The sequence below is a fragment of the Nicotiana tomentosiformis genome, chromosome 9 (assembly GCF_000390325.3).
Source record: "Nicotiana tomentosiformis chromosome 9, ASM39032v3, whole genome shotgun sequence".
Taxonomy (NCBI): Eukaryota; Viridiplantae; Streptophyta; class Magnoliopsida; order Solanales; family Solanaceae; genus Nicotiana; species Nicotiana tomentosiformis.
In genome coordinates, this window is record NC_090820.1 from 100,370,507 (window position 1) to 100,388,224 (window position 17,718).

At 34.8% G+C, this 17,718-nt stretch overlaps 1 protein-coding gene across 1 annotated transcript; it reads left to right on the forward strand.

The window, feature by feature from the left end:
- The first annotated feature begins 10,418 nt into the window (after nucleotides 1-10,418).
- Nucleotides 10,419-16,632, forward strand: LOC104106202 (suberization-associated anionic peroxidase-like). Its single transcript, XM_009614692.4, has 3 exons — nucleotides 10,419-10,765; nucleotides 13,873-14,070; nucleotides 15,743-16,632. The coding sequence occupies exons 1-3, from the start codon at nucleotides 10,484-10,486 to the stop codon at nucleotides 16,301-16,303; spliced, it is 1,041 nt and encodes a 346-aa protein (XP_009612987.1). The 5' UTR covers nucleotides 10,419-10,483; the 3' UTR covers nucleotides 16,304-16,632.
- The last annotated feature ends 1,086 nt before the right edge of the window (nucleotides 16,633-17,718 follow it).

Here is a 17,718-nt window from a genome sequence, read left to right on the forward strand (position 1 = left end):
ATCCCCCAGCACTGCATATTTATTTTGAGACTACGGACGTATTTCGAGAGATCCCCCAATACTGCATATTTATTTTGGGACTACGGACATATTTCGGGAGATCCCCCAGCACTGCATATTTAAATTGGGACTACAGACGTATTCCGGGAGATCCCCATGTATTGCATATTTACTTTGGGACTACGGACGTATGCCGGAAGATCCCCCAACACTGCATATTTATTTTGGGACTACGGACGTATTTCGGGAGATCCCTCCCCCCCTCCCGTACTGCATAATTAATTCGGGACTACGGCTGTATCCCGGTAGATTTCCCTTGTGATTATATCTGTGTTCGGAGCTGCTAATCTTCCATGCTTAGGTGTTACAGGGTGACTTATGTTTGAAGGCTAATTATTTGAAGAGTTTATATTTGAAAGGTTTTATCTTGAAAGAATTATGTTTGAAAGATATTTATTTGAAGGAAGTATATTTCAAAAATAATTTCTTATTGGAAAGGATTATATTCTAAAGACCTCAATTTAAAACTTACGGGTGAAAGTTTACACTTGAAGGATTTGACTAATTTATTGGGGTTGTTGGCTGAGATATGATGTGAAAACTATTGCAGCTGCTGAGTTACTACTTGCCTTTACTGTATTGTGCTTTGTTTTTGGATTTGGGTTGTGTTTTCCTTCATTCTTCTGTGTCTTATTCTGGTGTTCCGATGTTACTTCCTGTTTTTCCTTCCTTATTGCAGTTGCTATGTCATTAGCCATATCGCGGGGTCCTTAAATGCATGTCATGTTCTGTCATCCCTATATTCATGCTTGTTCAGTTTATTAGACCAGTGGGTGTCTTGACTAGTCCTCATCACTACTTCACCGAGGTTAGTCTTGATACTTACTGGGCACCGCTGTGGTGTGCTCATGCTACTCTTCTGCACAATTTTTGTTTTTGTGCAGACCCAGGTATTTGTTTGTTAGCTAGCTGTGTGGACTGTCGCTGCGGAGACTCAAGGTAAACCTGCCGATGCGTTCGCAGGTTTCGGAGTCACCTTCAAGTTTTCGTTTTACACTGTTTATTCTTATTTCTGGACAGTTGTATTTAGAAGTTTTCTAGCAAACACTCTGTAGAGCTTATGACTTGTACTACCGGCTTTGGAAATTATAAGAGATTTTTATTTATTTTGTTAGATGTTAATTAAATAATGTTGTTTCAATTAATGTTAGGCTTACCTAGTCCATAAGACTAGGTGCCATCACGATACCAAACGAAGGGAAAAATTGGGTCGTGACAAGTTAGTATCAGAGCCCTATGTTCATAGGTGTTACGAGTCATAAGCGAGTTTAGTAGAGTCTTGCGGATCGGTACGGAGACGTATGTACTTATCTTCGAGAGGCTACGAAACTATTAGGACAATTTCACTTCCTTCATTACTATCGTGCGAGTTCATTGATCTTGAAGTTTGAAATTTACCATTCCATTCTCTCACAAATGGTGAGGACACGAGCTGCGGTTCTTGATGATGTTACCCCCGGAGTAGATGCCGCTATGGTCAGAGGCAGAGGCCGACGAGGAGCACGTGCCGCAGCTAGGTCACCTACCAGAGAAGCAGTTGGGGAGCCGCCAGTAGTTCCAGTTGGGGGCAAGTACCGGAGGCGCCTGCTATTACCCCCGGACTTCAGGAAACTTTAGCACAGTTCCTGAGCATGTTTGGTATATTGGCTCAGGCGGGGATATTTCGATGGCACCAGTTACTTCACAGACCGGGGGAGGAGCCCAGACCCCCAACGCCCACACTCCCGAGCAGCGAGTTCACGTTGGTCAGGTTCCAGGTGTCATGGTAACACAGGTCATGGTTCCAGTTTAGCTTATGGTCAGAGCAGCAGCATCCGAGGAAGGGCAGCTTAGACTTGCAAGGTTCAAGGGATATAACCCTCCTATATTCAGTGGTTTGGCTTCAGAGAGTGCACATGGTTTTCTGGAGGAGTGCCATAACATCCTTCACACTATGGATATTGTGGAGACGAGCGGGGTTACTTTTACTATGTTCCAGCTCAGGGGAGCGACTTATCAGTGGTGGCGGGCATATGAGTTGGGTAGCCCAGCCGAGTTAGCTTCATTTACATGGGTTCAGTTTTCAGAGATGTTCCTGAGAGAGTTTGTACCTCAGTCCCTTCGAGATGCATGGCGTACGGAGTTTGAGCAGCTGTGCCAGAGCACTATGTCAGTGTCAGAGTATGTCGTGAGATTCAGTGATTTGGCTAGGCATGCACCTGCTCTGGTCGCCATAGTTAGAGAGTGTGTCCGTAGATTCATTGAGGGACTCAGACATGATATTAGGTTAAGTATGGCTCGGGAGTTAGAGTTAGATGTTTCGTTTCAGCAGGTGGTAGGGATCACTCGCCGTGTCGAGGACATGCGGGGCCATGAGAGAGAGTACAAGCGAGATCAGGAGAGAGAAGACATGGAGGTGAGGAGGCCTCGTAGATCGGAGAGATCTACTGGTCCTTATTTTGGAGGCAGGGTACAACATGGTAGAGGTTTTGTGGGTCATCCAGTTCGGTTTGCACTTCAGGCTTCGCACAGTATGCTAGGTGCTAATGGGTCTCAGAGTACCCGTACCGCACAGTTCCCACAACCATGTCAGCAGAGAGGTTGCTTCGAGTGTGGAGATACCAGCCACAGGGTGAGAGATTGTCCTAGACTCCGGACAAGTGTGTCACAATAAAGTATTCAGGCGAGTAGAGGGAACCCAAGAGGGGAAGGCCTGGCCCGTTGATGTGTTTCATATAATAGGCTTGAGTCCACTGCGCCATATGATGTCATACAAGTATGCTTTTGATTTGTTACAGAGGGGAACCATTCGTATTTTGATTCGGTTCTGCTTATCGGGGCGAGTTCCCCTATTTGTTGTCCCACCTATGGGTGAGTTCATGACTTAGCATTATGTTTAGGTGTTTACCTCTGTTGGGAGACTTTATGATGGGTAGCTCGTGTCTATCATTTGTTTCTATTCATTATCGAAAGTTTTGAGACGAGAAGTGAATTCATGTTGTCCATTATGGAAGGTTTGATGTGATTCCTGAGTAAATTGGTTAGGATTTGTGATTTGATACTCTACTGGGGTGAGGGTTTAGTAAGTGTTGTGATTTTATTGGCAAAATTGAATTAGTGGAAGATTTCCATTGGTATGATGTGTATTCGACTTGTGATTCAGAGTTGAGGGTGAGACCCTCGCGATTCCATGTGATTTGATATGTTTGAACCGGGCTGAGTACCGCGGTGAAAGTTATATCAGGATGGCACCTTTGTGATTGTTCATATGCTTTAATTTTTTCCTTGTTATATTGTTTTGTAGGTTAGTATTGATAGAGAGTTGTTCCTGTCGGGCTTGTTTGGTAGTTTCCTTATGTGTTTCTCTTTTCATATTCAGTCAATTTTGTTAGGTGCTTCTTGAGTTTTAGCTTGCGGGGTGTGTGCCTGGTGGTGTTAGTTGTGACTTGTTGATTTGGGTGTATAGTTAAGAGGTCTTCGTGTTTCTTGCATCATTGTCAGTGTTGTGGAGGTTTGAATAGGGTTTTAACGGATATGAGGCTAATTGCCAGTGATGGTTTTGATTACGGGCAACTATTGTGATCAGAAATGTTATTATGGGCCTATGTGTGGTGTGTCTTGTTGTGTAGTCGTACCTTGTGGGTGTAGGCATGAGTTGTTACAGCTGGTTGAGACTGATATTGGTTATGGATTTAGAATCGGGTCTTTTGAAGACAAATGGAAGGTGAGAAGTTTGACGCTAAGGCTTATCGGTGTTGATAGAAAGGATAAATTACAGTTGGGATGGTGTCACTTGGCTTATGTGGATTGGGGTGATGTGGGGTCCCCCGCGGGTGTATGTTGAATATGTGCTTTCAGTGATTGAAGACTTCGAGGCAATTCTTAGCACGTTCGAGGATGAACTTTTGTTTAAGAGGGGAAGGATATAATGACCCGGCCGGTCGTTTTAAGAATTTAAATCTCGTCTGGCGGCATAAGGCCCTGAGCAGCTTCGTATTATGTGCCTTGACTTGCGTGTGTGGTTGAATTCAATTATCGGGTGATTCGAAGTGAATTGGGACACTTAGTCCCTAAATGAGAGCTTAAGTCTTAGAATTTAGGCCGTAGTCGGAACTCTGTGAAGATGGATCCAGAATGGAATTCCGTCGACTCAGTTAGCTCCGTTGAGAGATTTTGAGCTTAGGAGCGCGCCCGGAATGTGTTTTGGAGGTCCTTAGTAGATTTAGGCTTGAATTGACGGAAGTTAGATTTTCGGCGATTTTGGCCAAAAGTTGAAATTTTGATATCGAGCTCGGAATGGATTTCTGAAAGTGGCTGTAGGTTCGTAGTGTCATTTGTGACCTATGTGCAAAATTTGAGATCATTCGGACGTGGTTTGATAGGTCTCGGCATCGGTTGTAGGAATTTGAAGTTTCAAGTTCTTTAAGTTTGAATTGGAAGGTGATTCATGATTTTAGCGTTAATTGATGTGATTTGAGGGCTCGACTAAGTTCGTAAGGTATTTTAGGATTGGTTGGTATGTTTGGTTGAGGTCCCGAGGGGCTCGGGTGAGTTTCGAGTGCTTAACGGATCAAAAGTTGGATTTGTGTTGCTGCTGAAGTCTTCAGGCATCTGTCATTTTCGCACCTGCGGTGGAGAGACCGCAGGTGCGTGATCGCACGTGCAGAGAGGCAAGCGCAGAAGCGGATTTGGGATGTGTGGTCAGGGGTCGCATATGCGAAGGGAAATGTCACATCTACGATGCCCGCAGATGCGCTAAAAGACACGCAGGCGCGGAGAAGATCGCAGAAGCGGACAATAGTCCGCAGGTGCGGCCCTTTTTTCGCAGAAGCGGACCCAGCCCTCTTAAGTTGTTTCCGCACCTGCGAAGGAAATTCTGCAGGTGCGGCGTCGCAGGTGCGACCCAAGGTCCGCAGATGCGAAATAACTGGGCAGAAAAGGGGCAGATTCGAGGGTTTGAAGTTCACTTCACAAATTTGATTGAGAGCTTGGTAGAAGGCGGAAATTGGAGAGATTTTCGGAGAAAGTTTTTGGATAATGATTCTTAACTCCCATATGGTTATATTCCACTAATCTATGCTCAAATTAATCGTTTAAATTCGGATATGGGGTGAAAATTTGAGAAAATGTTCTTAGGCCGAATTTTAGGGTTTTGATCGAGATTTTGGTGTCGGATTTTAGTAAATTTGATATGGTTAGACTCGTGAGTGAATGAAATTTCGTATTTTATGACTTTGAACCGATTCCGAGAAGTGGGCCCCACATGCGATTTTGAGTTAATTTCAGAATTTTCGTTAAAATGTTGGTTTCGTTAATTAGATGAGTCTATTATTGTTGTAATTATGATATGTAATTGCTTTTGGCCAGATTTGGGCCATTCAGAGCCGGATATTCGTGGAAAGGGCATTCTTACAGATTGATTGAGCTTGACTCAAGGTAAGTATCTTGCCTAACCTTGTACGGGGAAACTACCCCTTAGGATTTGAGTCATTTATGTTTATTGTAGTTTGTGTACGCGAGGTGACGAGTGCGTGCTCGGACTTATTTGTGGAAAGTTGGCCTTTTAGGGTTCTTATGTCCTTATATTCACCATGTATGATGTTGTTTTTGATACGTTTGAATTCCTATTTGCTAGTTTCACCTCTACACGCTTTGATTAGAGATAATTGCTTTAGGATTCACTCTTATTGTCTATTTGACCCTTATTCGACTTAACTAAAGATTTTACCTCTTCTATCGTCGTGCTATATTTTTCATAATTGTTTATCTTTAATTGAAATTATTATTTTCTTATCCTATAATTGTTTAGTCTTAATTGGAGCTATGATTATCTTGCGTTGCTTATCTTTACTTGAATTGTCTAATATTCCTCGTAATTGCTCAACCTCAAAAGGAGTTTAGATAATCTATATCTTAGTTGACTTGCCATTATTTGGAACTATTTGACTCGTGTTGGCTTCTTATTGTTGACTTGAATATTGTGGAATCGTTGCTACATTTTTATTTTGTTTTCCCTTGTTAAGCTGTTCTCCTTGTGCCTAACATTCTTTACTGTGGTTATTACTTGTGAATGAGTTCTACCGTCCTTGTAATTTAAATTCTTGAGTTGATTTGCTCGTCGTACTTTGCATTTCTGTCATTGTTGTTTCTGTACTCGTTGTGGTAATGTACGAGGTTTCTGTCGTGTTATAGTTGTTATCTCTGTTGTTTGCGCTGCATATTTAAATTGGGACTACAGACGTATTTCGGGAGATCTCCTAGCACTGAATATTTATTTTGGAACTACGGACGTATTCCGGGAGATCCCCCAATACTGCATATTTATTTTGGGACAACAGACGTATTCCGGGAGATCCCCCAGCACTGCATATTTAAATTGGGACTACGGACGTATTCCGGGAGATCCCCCTGTCTTGCATATTTACTTTGGGACTACGGACGTATTTCGGGAGATCCCCCAGCACTACATATTTATTTTGGGACTACGGACGTATTCCGGGAGATTTCCCCTGTGGTTATATCTGTGTTCGGAGCTGCTAATCTTCCATGCTTAGGTGTCACAGGGTGACTTATATTTGAAGGCTAATTATTTGAAAAGTTTATATTTGAAAGGTTTTATCTTGAAAAAACTATGTTTGAAAGATATTTATTTGAATGAAGTATATTTCAAAAATAATTTCTTATTGGAAAGGATTATAATCTAAAGACCTCAATTTAAAAACTTACGGGTGAAAGTTTACACTTGAAGGATTTGACTAATTTATTGGGGTTGTTGGCTGAGACCTGATGTGAAAACTATTGCAGCTGCTGAGTTACTACTTGCCTTTACTGTATTGTATTTTCTTTTTTGGATTTGGGTTGTGTTTTTGTTCATTCTTCTGTGTCTTATTCTGCTATTCCGTTGTTACTTCCTGTTTTTCCTTTCTTATTGCAGTTGCTATGTTGTTAGCCATATCGCGGGGTCCTTAGATAGATGTCATATTTTGTCATTCCTATATTCATGCTTGTTCAGTTTATTAGACCAGTGGGTGTCTTGACTAGTCCTCGTCACTACTTCACCGAGGTTAGTCTTAATACTTACTGGGCACCGTTGTGGTGTGCTCATGCTACTCTTCTGCATAATTTTTATTTTTGTGCAGACCCAGGTATTTGTTCGTTAGCTAGCTGTGTGGACTGTCGCTGCGGAGACTCAAGGTAAACCTGCCGCTGCGTTCGGAGGTTTCAGAGTCACCTTCAAGTTTTTTTTTGCACTATTTATTCTTATTTCTGGACAGTTGTATTTAGAAGTTTTCTAGCAAACACTCTGTAGAGCTTATGACTTGTACTACCGGTTTTGGGAATTGTATGAGATTTTTATTTATTTTGTTAGATGTTAATTAAATAATGTTGTTTCAATTAATGTTAGGCTTACCTAGTCCCTAAGACTAGGTGCCATCACGATACCAAACGGAGGAAAAAATTGGGTCGTGACACTAGAGATGGAAGTTGAATATTTATGTAATATTTAATATGAATTTTACCATAATGTAATATGTATTTAATTATCTTGTATCTCAATGATTTCACTTTTAATTATCCGTTAATATATATAATCTATAATATTTGCTTACAAATTATATTATTTAAAATTTTATGATATAAAATAATTTTATATTAAATTATATGTGATGAATATGTAAAAAAGAAAAAAAGATAGAATTTTTTTAATAGAAATAAGAAAATAAAATTTAAATAAAAATAATAATATAATATTAAAAGAGAGAAGAATATAAAATAAAATATATTTTTTTGGAGTAAACAATGGAGTAATAGTTGGAGTAACTTTTCTCCATTTTGGAGGAGAAAATGGAGGCAAGGGTCAGAGATGGCCTAAATAGGGACAAAGGGAGTAGTATATTCCATTACAGAGTTTTTTTACATGGATGATCTCTTTTTAAAAATTATTTTCTTAACTAATAGTATTTCTTGTTTATTCCAAAAATAGCAGATTTTATTGCAAATATGGCATTATAAAAAATCTATGTAACTGCAATCCCCTAAATGACGCAACGGATATTTAAGGAAATCGTTTCCATTTTTAAAGCTTAAATAAATGCCGCACCCAATATGTTTCTATTTTAAAAGCCAAAATACCAGCACCCAATATTTAGGAAAATCATTTCCATTCTCACTAACATCTTGTAAAAAGATTTTCCCTCTCTTTTCATAAACTAAAGATTATCAAAAATCTCAAAAAACAAATTCCTCTATTTCGCTTATTTAATTTATGCCATCTTCTTCTAAAAGGATATTTATTCTTCAACCACACACTAAAGAGAAACTAAAATGATAAAACATAACATTAATATACTAAAAATAGCACTGTGATTTATAAAAAAAATATTATCATTATATTGGGTATATTAACGTACTAGAATTTTTTTATAATTTATACGCTATTAAATGTCATCATTATATCGTGTATGTACACACTTATATATAATTATTTACTATTATAATACTATGTATATATGTATTCTACATATATATTTATTATCCGCTATTATTAATATTAATACATAGTCAATATATACAATGGCCGAAGAATTTATGATAAAATATAACATTAATATATACGTGATTTTTACTTGGTATATTATTTGGTGTAACTTATACGTCATTTACATCGTGTATAAATTATCTATTGTAATTTATACATAGTTTATTACACATTATACATAATTTATTCAACTTATATTATCACAATTATGAGGTTATATTCCAGCCTGCTATATGTATATTATTTATTATATATGTTATATTTTAGATTTTTTAATTTCAAATTTTTATTTTTATTTTGTAAATGAGAACAAACAAATTATGTAATGTGAGCAATAATTAAGTACAGGAAATAATGCTTTGATACGTGATTATGGGTCCAGACTGCTAGGGAATAAAATTAATTAGTTGTTATGTATGTAAAATAGTTATTGCTGCTATGTCTGAATTTTTTTTTTAGATTTTGCCTATTTATGTTTTTTCCCCTATATTACATGCGTACTATGCATCTGTAACACTTCAAAACAAGAATAATTCATTTATTGAAAGTTTATCAAAAGGAACGTGCTTAACACGGGTCAGATTTGAAAATTTTGATCATATAGCAAAAGCAGGCCGGCTTTTGGGTAAAGCCAATGAGCACACGGTTTAGGGTGTGTTTGGTAGGAATTTTAATTTTCTCATGTTTGGTTGGTTTAAATATTTTGAAAAATATTTTACTCCAATTGAAGAAAATATTTTTTTTATCAAGAGAAAAAAAAAATCATTTCTGCACCAATTTTTTTTTTTTTTTTTTATTGTAATTTCAAATTTCTGTTTTTTCGTTTTTCTGCACCACCCACCTCCCACCCCGCAAAACCCCACCCCCGCCCCCCACAAATTTTTTTTTAATTTTTGTTTTGTAATTTCAAATTTCTGTTTTTTCCTTTTTTTTTAGTCACCACCCACCCTACTACCCCCACAAAAAAAAAAAATTTACCTTTTTTTTATAATTTCAAATTTCTATTTTTTCGTTTTTCTTTAGTACCCACCCCTCACCCCGCCAAACCTCACCTGCACCAGAAAAAAAATATTTTTTTTATATATTTTCAGTTTTAGTGTTTTCATGTTTTAGTTTACATGTTCGAAATTTTACAAGTTCCAAAATTATGAGTTCGGAGGTTTATGTGTTTGAAAGTTTGCGCATACCAAACACCGAAAAATGAATAAGATTACTACTTGTTTTTCAAGAAAATATTTTCTTGAAAAATATTTTTTACGGAAAATATTTTTCGTTATACCAAACACACCCTTAGGCCCCTAATTTTGGGGGCCTCACTTTTTAATCTATAAATTTATTTTTAAAAAAAATATAAATTACTTTCAAGTAATTTCTTATACATACTTTGAATAAAAGGATTTGATTTTTTTTTTCAAATGCATATATTACTTAAAGAATAATATTAATAGTTCATGTAACAATTGTCTCAGTAGAAAGAAGTTTTTTTAAAACCAGAAATGATTTTAATGTCAATAATGTTGCTAGAGAGATATTGAATAAAAAAAATTATTAGAAGAAATTGATTATCAAATAATTATTCATAACTTTGCGTCTCAAACAACTAGAAAAATAAATTTTAATAAAATAATATATATATATATATATATATATATATATATATATATATATATATATATATAAAAACAAAAAAATTAAAGCTTTGACTTTACGCACATAGTATTGAGCCGTCCATGAGCAAAAAGTCTATTCCACACCCAACCGCTCTCATTACAGTCATTTACTAGCAATATAATATAACCAAATATTGACCAAATTTCCTATTTAAAGGAGCCAAAAGCAAATAAGAAAATCATCCCAAAAAGCAATTGCTCCTAATTAAAATCCTCTCTTTAATTCACTTGAATCATGGGTTGTGGTGCAACTCATTTGAGCTTGGCACTTAGCCTTATGGCTCTTGCCCTTGCTGGCATCTCTATATACAAGAACACACATGTAGCCACAGTTATGGAAGATTTTGATACGAAAATAGAGTCAGAGAGCAATATTTTGGAGCAAAATTCAGACATGTTATCTCAGGATTTTTGCATATTTGCAGCTGTTGGATCAGTTGTGGCTGAAGCCATTAGGAGAGAGAGGCGAATGGGTGCGTCTCTCATTCGTCTCTTCTTCCACGATTGCTTTGTCGATGTAAGTTCTTTCGTCCTCTTAACATCGATAGTGTGAAGAATTTTATAATATCATCATATTTTACCTTATTTTAGCTAGCTGATAACTACTTTATTTTCAAGTTATCAATCTCGTATTTTATAAATGGTAAGTTGTAATAATCTTTCGGATGAGATGATAGTATAAGAGCCCGTTTGGCCCTGTCAAAATATGCTTATTTTGAAAAGTATTTTTTTCAGAAGTACTTTTTTTAGAAGTACTTTTGAAAAACACTATTTGTGTTTGGCCAATTTATTTAAGAAGTATTTTTTTTGCAATATTTGGTAAAGAAATTGTGTTTGGCCAATTTTTTTTAAAAGTACTTTTGAGTGTCAAATTACCAAAAAGAAAGTACCAAGGTCTTATAATTCTTTTAAACAGAAAAATGAACTTAAATATTTATCGTAAGAGACTTTTATTATTATTTTATTTTATTTAATTAAAATATAAAATATAAAGTAAACAAACATATTACAGATTTAAATCAATTTTACATATATAGTCATACCAAAGTATATGATATTATCTAGTATAATTACTTATTGTTATATGATGATTTGAATAACTAAAAATACACCATTCAGTATAAATTAGAAGTCTGTCCACAAATTACTATATATTGATAATCTATCATGAAATAATAAGTAAAGTCACTCACACATGATAATATTTTTCAACAATTTCATCTCTACTTCTATCACACAACGCCTCCATATTAGTAGAAGACTTTCCTGCATTTCTAAAGGAATATCAGAAGACTCATCTCCTTCATCAATCTCTCCAGTATTGTCTTCATTAGCATAATAGTTGGATTTTTTATTGATAGAAGAATATGTCGTCGGATAAAATTATGTATAGCCATGGTAGTTATAACCAGTGTTTTAAAAGGCGTTGGCGTAAGGCGATGCGTTTTACATATGCCTCAGCGGGGCGTAAGCCCCGAGGCACGGGGCGTAAGCCCCATAGGTATTAAATTTTTAATATTTTATAAAATAATATAATGACAGTAAATATTTATAAACAGGTAAAATTGCATAAAAATTGAAGAAAATTATATATATGTGCGCTCCATTCCCACAAAAACTAATCAAAATAATCTATTATACGCTACTTACAAGCACAAGTAATATGAGTGTAAAAGAATAAAGTTTTCTATATGGAAGAACAAAAAGGATAATTAACCTGCAATTTGAACTTTGAATTTGCTGCTATAAAGAAGAATGTAGTTCTCTTTGTATTTGTAAAAAAAATTAAATATTCGTTGCTATTGGGAGATATTAGCAGACTAGCGGACAAGATAAATAATTGGAAAAACCATGAATTAGGGCTTAAATCAATAAAAAAAGGTTTTGACTTTTAAATTTAATACTTTTGAGTTCCTTTTTAAACCGTTTGAGTAATTACCAAACTGACTTTTGAGAATTTGGGTATTATATGAAGGACTAATTCAACAAATTTTATTTTAATTTGAAAAAGTCTCTAGGGCTTACTGCTCACTAAAAAAACGCGTCTCGAATGCCCGGGCGTATGCCCCGAATGCCCGGGCGTACGCCTCTTGAGACTTTCGCCCCACACCATCGCCCCAGGGAGTTTTTGGTACGCCTCGCCCCAGAAACGCCTTTTAAAACAGTGGTTATAACTAGATAATTCTAAGTGTCAAACTTGAAAGATGGCATAGAGCATAAAATAGAAATAATTTTAAATATATAATAGAAATCATAAAATAAATAGTTAAGTATGTTTAAACTAATTCAAAAGGAGTAACTAATTATTAACAACAGATAATGTACAATTTATTTTTTATTAATTTAAATTTAAAAAGAAACTCTATTACCTATTTGTCCTAAATTGCCAATTGGCCTATTGTGAGGCTGTCACTTGACTTAATGCGGATATATTTTCTTCTTCTTTTAATAATATACAGATAAATTATGCAATACAATTGTAAATTTATTACCTATTTGTAGGTCATTTTTACAAATTACATTTGATAACTGTTTTAAAGATTCGGGAACCAATATTATATAATAGAAAGAAATTATAAATGATTATTTGTAGGAAGAGAATTGATAATCCAAAGAAGGATATAGATAATTTGTTTTAGTGTGAAAAAAGAAGAAGATAATTTGGAAAGTTACAAGACATTACACAAAGAAAAATCAAAAATAAGAAAAGTCAATAAAGAATTTGAAAAGTTACAATATGATTCATATATATAATATCTTTAATTTTAATAGAATGGTAAAAACTAGAAACAAAAATGAAAAGGAAAAACTCAAAGTAGTAAGGGATAATTTGAAAAATATAAATTTATGGTGAAGATAGTTTTGTCATGAATAAATTAATTTTCTACTTCTGCTTCTGCTTCTTGGAAGAAGCTAGAATTTTCTGCTTCTTCTCAAAAAGCAAAAAAACTTTTTCTTCTACCGGCCAAAAGTACTTCTATGTAATTGGCCAAACAACTCAAATTTTTTAAAAAGTACTTTTTTAGGGGAAAAAGTACTTTTGGCTTTCAGAAGCTTGGCCAAATAGGCTCTAAAAGTTCTTCTATACTCTAAGAAGTTTTAAGCATTTAATTTGCATTTCTTACATTTTTTTGTCCTTTCACTATCTATAACTCAATTACGGTACTGTGTGAGAACATGCAGCTTTTAATACTATCAATTAATAATTAACAAGGGTTAGTATTGAGAGGAGTTAGTTTTATGAAAAAAATCAAAGTTATCCTTCATTGGCTGCATACAGTAATAGAAGTGTTTTTAAGCATTTCTTTTACCTCTTGAAATAAAATTGTTGGTGGAAAATTTTGAAGAAAAGGTCAAACATTACTAGCTATATACATATATATATGCTCAATTCTTTTTTTTTTGAAATTTGTTTGCTATACACAAGTAGTAATATAGAGGAAACATAAATTCTTTTAACTTTAAGGTTAATGAATACACTATCAACGAGAAAATTTAATTTTTTAGTACATGCGCCTACTTGCTTACATCGCCCCTTATATTTTTGTAAGTAGTCAGTAGCCTGTTTTATCATATAGTAATATTGTTGGCCTAATATTTGACTTGTGATTTATATTAATATAGGGATGTGATGGGGGTATTCTTCTAAATGATATTCCCGGAAGATTTCAAGGAGAAAAATCTTCGCCACCAAATGATAATTCAGTAAGAGGTTATGAAGTAATAGATCAGGCTAAACAAAGGATAAAAAATTTGTGCCCTGGCAAAGCTGTTTCTTGTGCAGATATCCTAGCTCTTGCTGCTCGCGACTCTGTTGCTTTGGTAAGTTATTATTATTATGATTTATATATATATATATATATATATGCTAGAATATGAGTTTAAGTTATATGCATTAACGTGTAAACATAATTTTTTTTTATTTATAGTTTATGTGTCTTACTTTCTTTTTTAGTCTATCTCAAACAACTATCACTTTTTTATTTTAATATTCTCATTTTACCCTTAAATATATACTTAATACGAATGAATTGGCATTAAGGCATATTGTTTAAAACACATGATTAAAAAGTAATTTTTACATTTCTACTACAAAATCAAACCAAAACAAATAAATTCAAATGGAATGATATAAGATAATTACAAGTAAATTTTATTATAAGCATTATCTGATAACATAATAAAAATTGTGACTTACTATAATAGGTCAATTATACTGATAGTGTAATTTTTTTTATACCATCTATATATATAAATTAAATTCTACTAGGATCTAGTTTTTCTCGTAGTTACAACTAGAGGAAGCAATATTCAACAAAACTATGAGATGTCAATATTATCTTAGCACAAATTAAAGGAGGTGTTGGTGGGTGGGGAGGAAGGCACTTGTTGCGATTCATAAATCACATCTACCTAGTAACTTGTGGAAGTCACAATAAGCAGCCCATTACTGCCTTAATCAACGTCAACATCTTGCCTACATTAATTATTTCAAACGTGGACACAATATATATTTGATGTTGATGTGTAGTCTTACGTTCTTATCTTGGATTTTTGCACCTTCAAAAGGGCTTAATTTTATTTTTTGGCTAAACAAAAGGGCTTAGTTGACTTAGAGATATTGTCCATCGAAAAATATAAAATTTTCAACAAAAGTCTAACATTCTATTCAATCATTGCAAATAATTTTTTGCCATATCGGTAGGTCTCCTAAAATATAAGTACATATAATTTTACATAATATGTGAGATTAGAAATTGAAAAATAAGGCATGCAACCTACAATATATTTAAAATATGAAAGGGCCATATTTGCCCCTTTATAATCGAAAATAAGCAATATTTACCCGTTTCACTTTCTTAGTATAATAATTACGCCCTATCATTATACTTTGGGATCATATTTGTCCCCGCCCGTTAAATAGCTTGATCCCATCTTAAAAAAGACATGTAGCTGGCCTTTATTGGATTTAAAAAAAAAAAAGAACCGCCTCCTTAGAATCAAACCCATCCAACCCATACTAATAGCCTGTTTGGCCAAGCTGTAAAATAAATTTATTTTGAGAAGTGCTTTTCTCAAAAGTACTCTTGGTGAGATACAATTTGTGTTTGGATAATTAATTTAAAAAGCATTTATGAGCAACAATTAGTGTTTGACCAAGCTTTTAAAAACTGTTTTTATATGTATGTTTCTCAAAAGTGCTTTGGAGGGAAGCTATTTTTTTCTGCTTCTTCTGATCAAAATCACTTATTTTCCTTCCAAAAGCTTTGCCAAACATTTCAACTTTGAAAAAAATATTTTTTTTGAAAAAAAAAAGTATTTCTAGGATTAGAAAAGCTTGGTCAAACATGCTATACATATGAATATTATACAAAAAATATTATGTTGTTAGTGTATATACTTTAAATTCTTATGACAATTCTTTTCATGTTAATTAGTTCAACGTTTTCGGGAAAAGAAATGTGTAATCATATTGTTTATGTTTAATCAACAGCTGGGAGGAATACCATACCCAGTGCGACTAGGCCGAAGAGACGCAAGAACTGCAAATTTCACAGGCTCATTAACACAACTTCCTGCACCATTCGACGATCTCAACACCCAATTAAAGAAATTCCGCGCAAAGGGAATGTCGCCCAGGGAAATGGTAGCGTTGGCCGGAGCACATACGATAGGTTTCGCGAGGTGCGTTACAATGTGTGACGACAACAATATCAATCCAGCTATGAAATCAACACTAAAGTGTAATTGTCCTGTCAATAACAACGACACCAATTTGGTACCACTAGATTTGGTAACTCCTAATTTTTTCGACAAGGCTTATTACGATGATTTAAACAGGAATCAGGGACTTCTTTTTTCGGACCAAGTGCTTACAGGGAATAGTACTACTAATGACTTTGTTAGAAGCTATAGTAACAATGGTTTTCTTTTCTTACGTGACTTCAATGCTGCCATGACTAAAATGGGGGACTTGCCTCCCTCTCCTGGTGCTCAATTGGAAATTCGCGATGTCTGCAGCAGGGTCAATGGGAATTCGATCGCGGACATGTGAAAAAAGAAAGAAATTTTAAAAAAATCTTTGAAATTTTCAACTTCTATTTTCCTAAATAAACAACGTATGGCTGACTTCTTGAATGATAATCTTTTCAGTGCTGTTGTGATTATGCTCGTCTTGAGCGGAGAATCTATCAGAAATTGTCTCTTTATCTTTATAAGATCGGGGTAAAGTTCACAGACTCTATTTGTAGTATTACACTGGGTTAATTTATTGTTATTATTGTTGTTGTATGTCCATTGCCTTCTATATGTACCTTTGTATTTTGTTATACATGTAATACAAAATAACGGAAATGTCCTTGTCCATGGACCGTGGACGCACTATCTTACATTTGCAATTGTTATTCTACTTTTTCATTTTTCTTTTGGTTTTGTTTTTGCAATCATTTCCGCAGCTTTATTCTTTGCTTACTATTTTTAGGGCAGGTAATTACCTAACGTGCTCTTTTAATTTGTTTCGTCAAAGATCCCTTACAAAAAAGAATCTTAAAGTTACTTTACTAACAATTTCAATACTTTGGAACAAAACACTATATATTAATTGCCCGTCAAAAGAAGAACGAAGTGTTATTTTTTCAACAATTTTGATCACAAAGTATGACGTAAGTTCAATCACTTCCGCCTTATGCGGGCACCCATCCAAAGTGCAATGGAGGTCACCAGCCTGGACCATGAGCTTTAACCATTTGAAGAAGAAGATTTGAAAAGGGTTTTGGATGGGGAGGGTGGGTTTGATTAAAATGGATCAAGTTTTAAAATTAATCTAAGGCCAGCAACGTGTCCTTATTTTTTCAAGGTGGGACGAGTCATTTAACATGTTAGGAGCAAATATAACAAAGTACATGATATTTGATTAATTTGTGTGGTGTCCAATTTTTACGTACATTGATTATAGAAGGACCTGGTTTTTCTATGTGTTTATTATACTATTATTGCGGAAATAGTAAATGCGGAAAGTAAAGAACACAAGTATTTTTACGCAGAAAATACTCAGCTTAAAAGGTGAATAAACCACGACCTACTACTCAGTAGGATTTTCCCCAACACTTCACTAAATCACTGAGCTAAAACAACATTTACAAAACTCTTTGTAAACCTAAGGATTGCCTCTAATCCCGTTGTGGCAACTATCCTCTAACTGTTGTGATAAGTTCAAGTTAACTCTAACTTGAATACTCAGAGTACCTAATATAATTGCCTCTAGATAAAGCTAAAAGATACAATTTGAAAAGCCCTACTACAATTGAACTAGAATAAAAGGCAGACACTTGAAACTGGTTCTTCTATCTGGTTCATGTAGCTTCAGATTCACACACTTGAATCACACAATAATTGCTTGTAAAATGCCTTGCTATTTTGCTTTCAACTCAAGTTTAACTTCAGCTTTTGTACATACCTGTAGAATAAGAA

Excerpts from the sequence above, each read along its gene's own strand:
- LOC104106202 (XM_009614692.4), top strand. The coding sequence starts at position 10,484 with ATGGGTTGTGGTGCAACTCATTTGAGCTTGGCACTTAGCCTTATGGCT. Across the intron at positions 10,766-13,872 it reads TCCACGATTGCTTTGTCGAT|GGATGTGATGGGGGTATTCT; the intron begins GTAAGTTCTTTC and ends ATATTAATATAG. Across the intron at positions 14,071-15,742 it reads CTCGCGACTCTGTTGCTTTG|CTGGGAGGAATACCATACCC; the intron begins GTAAGTTATTAT and ends TTTAATCAACAG.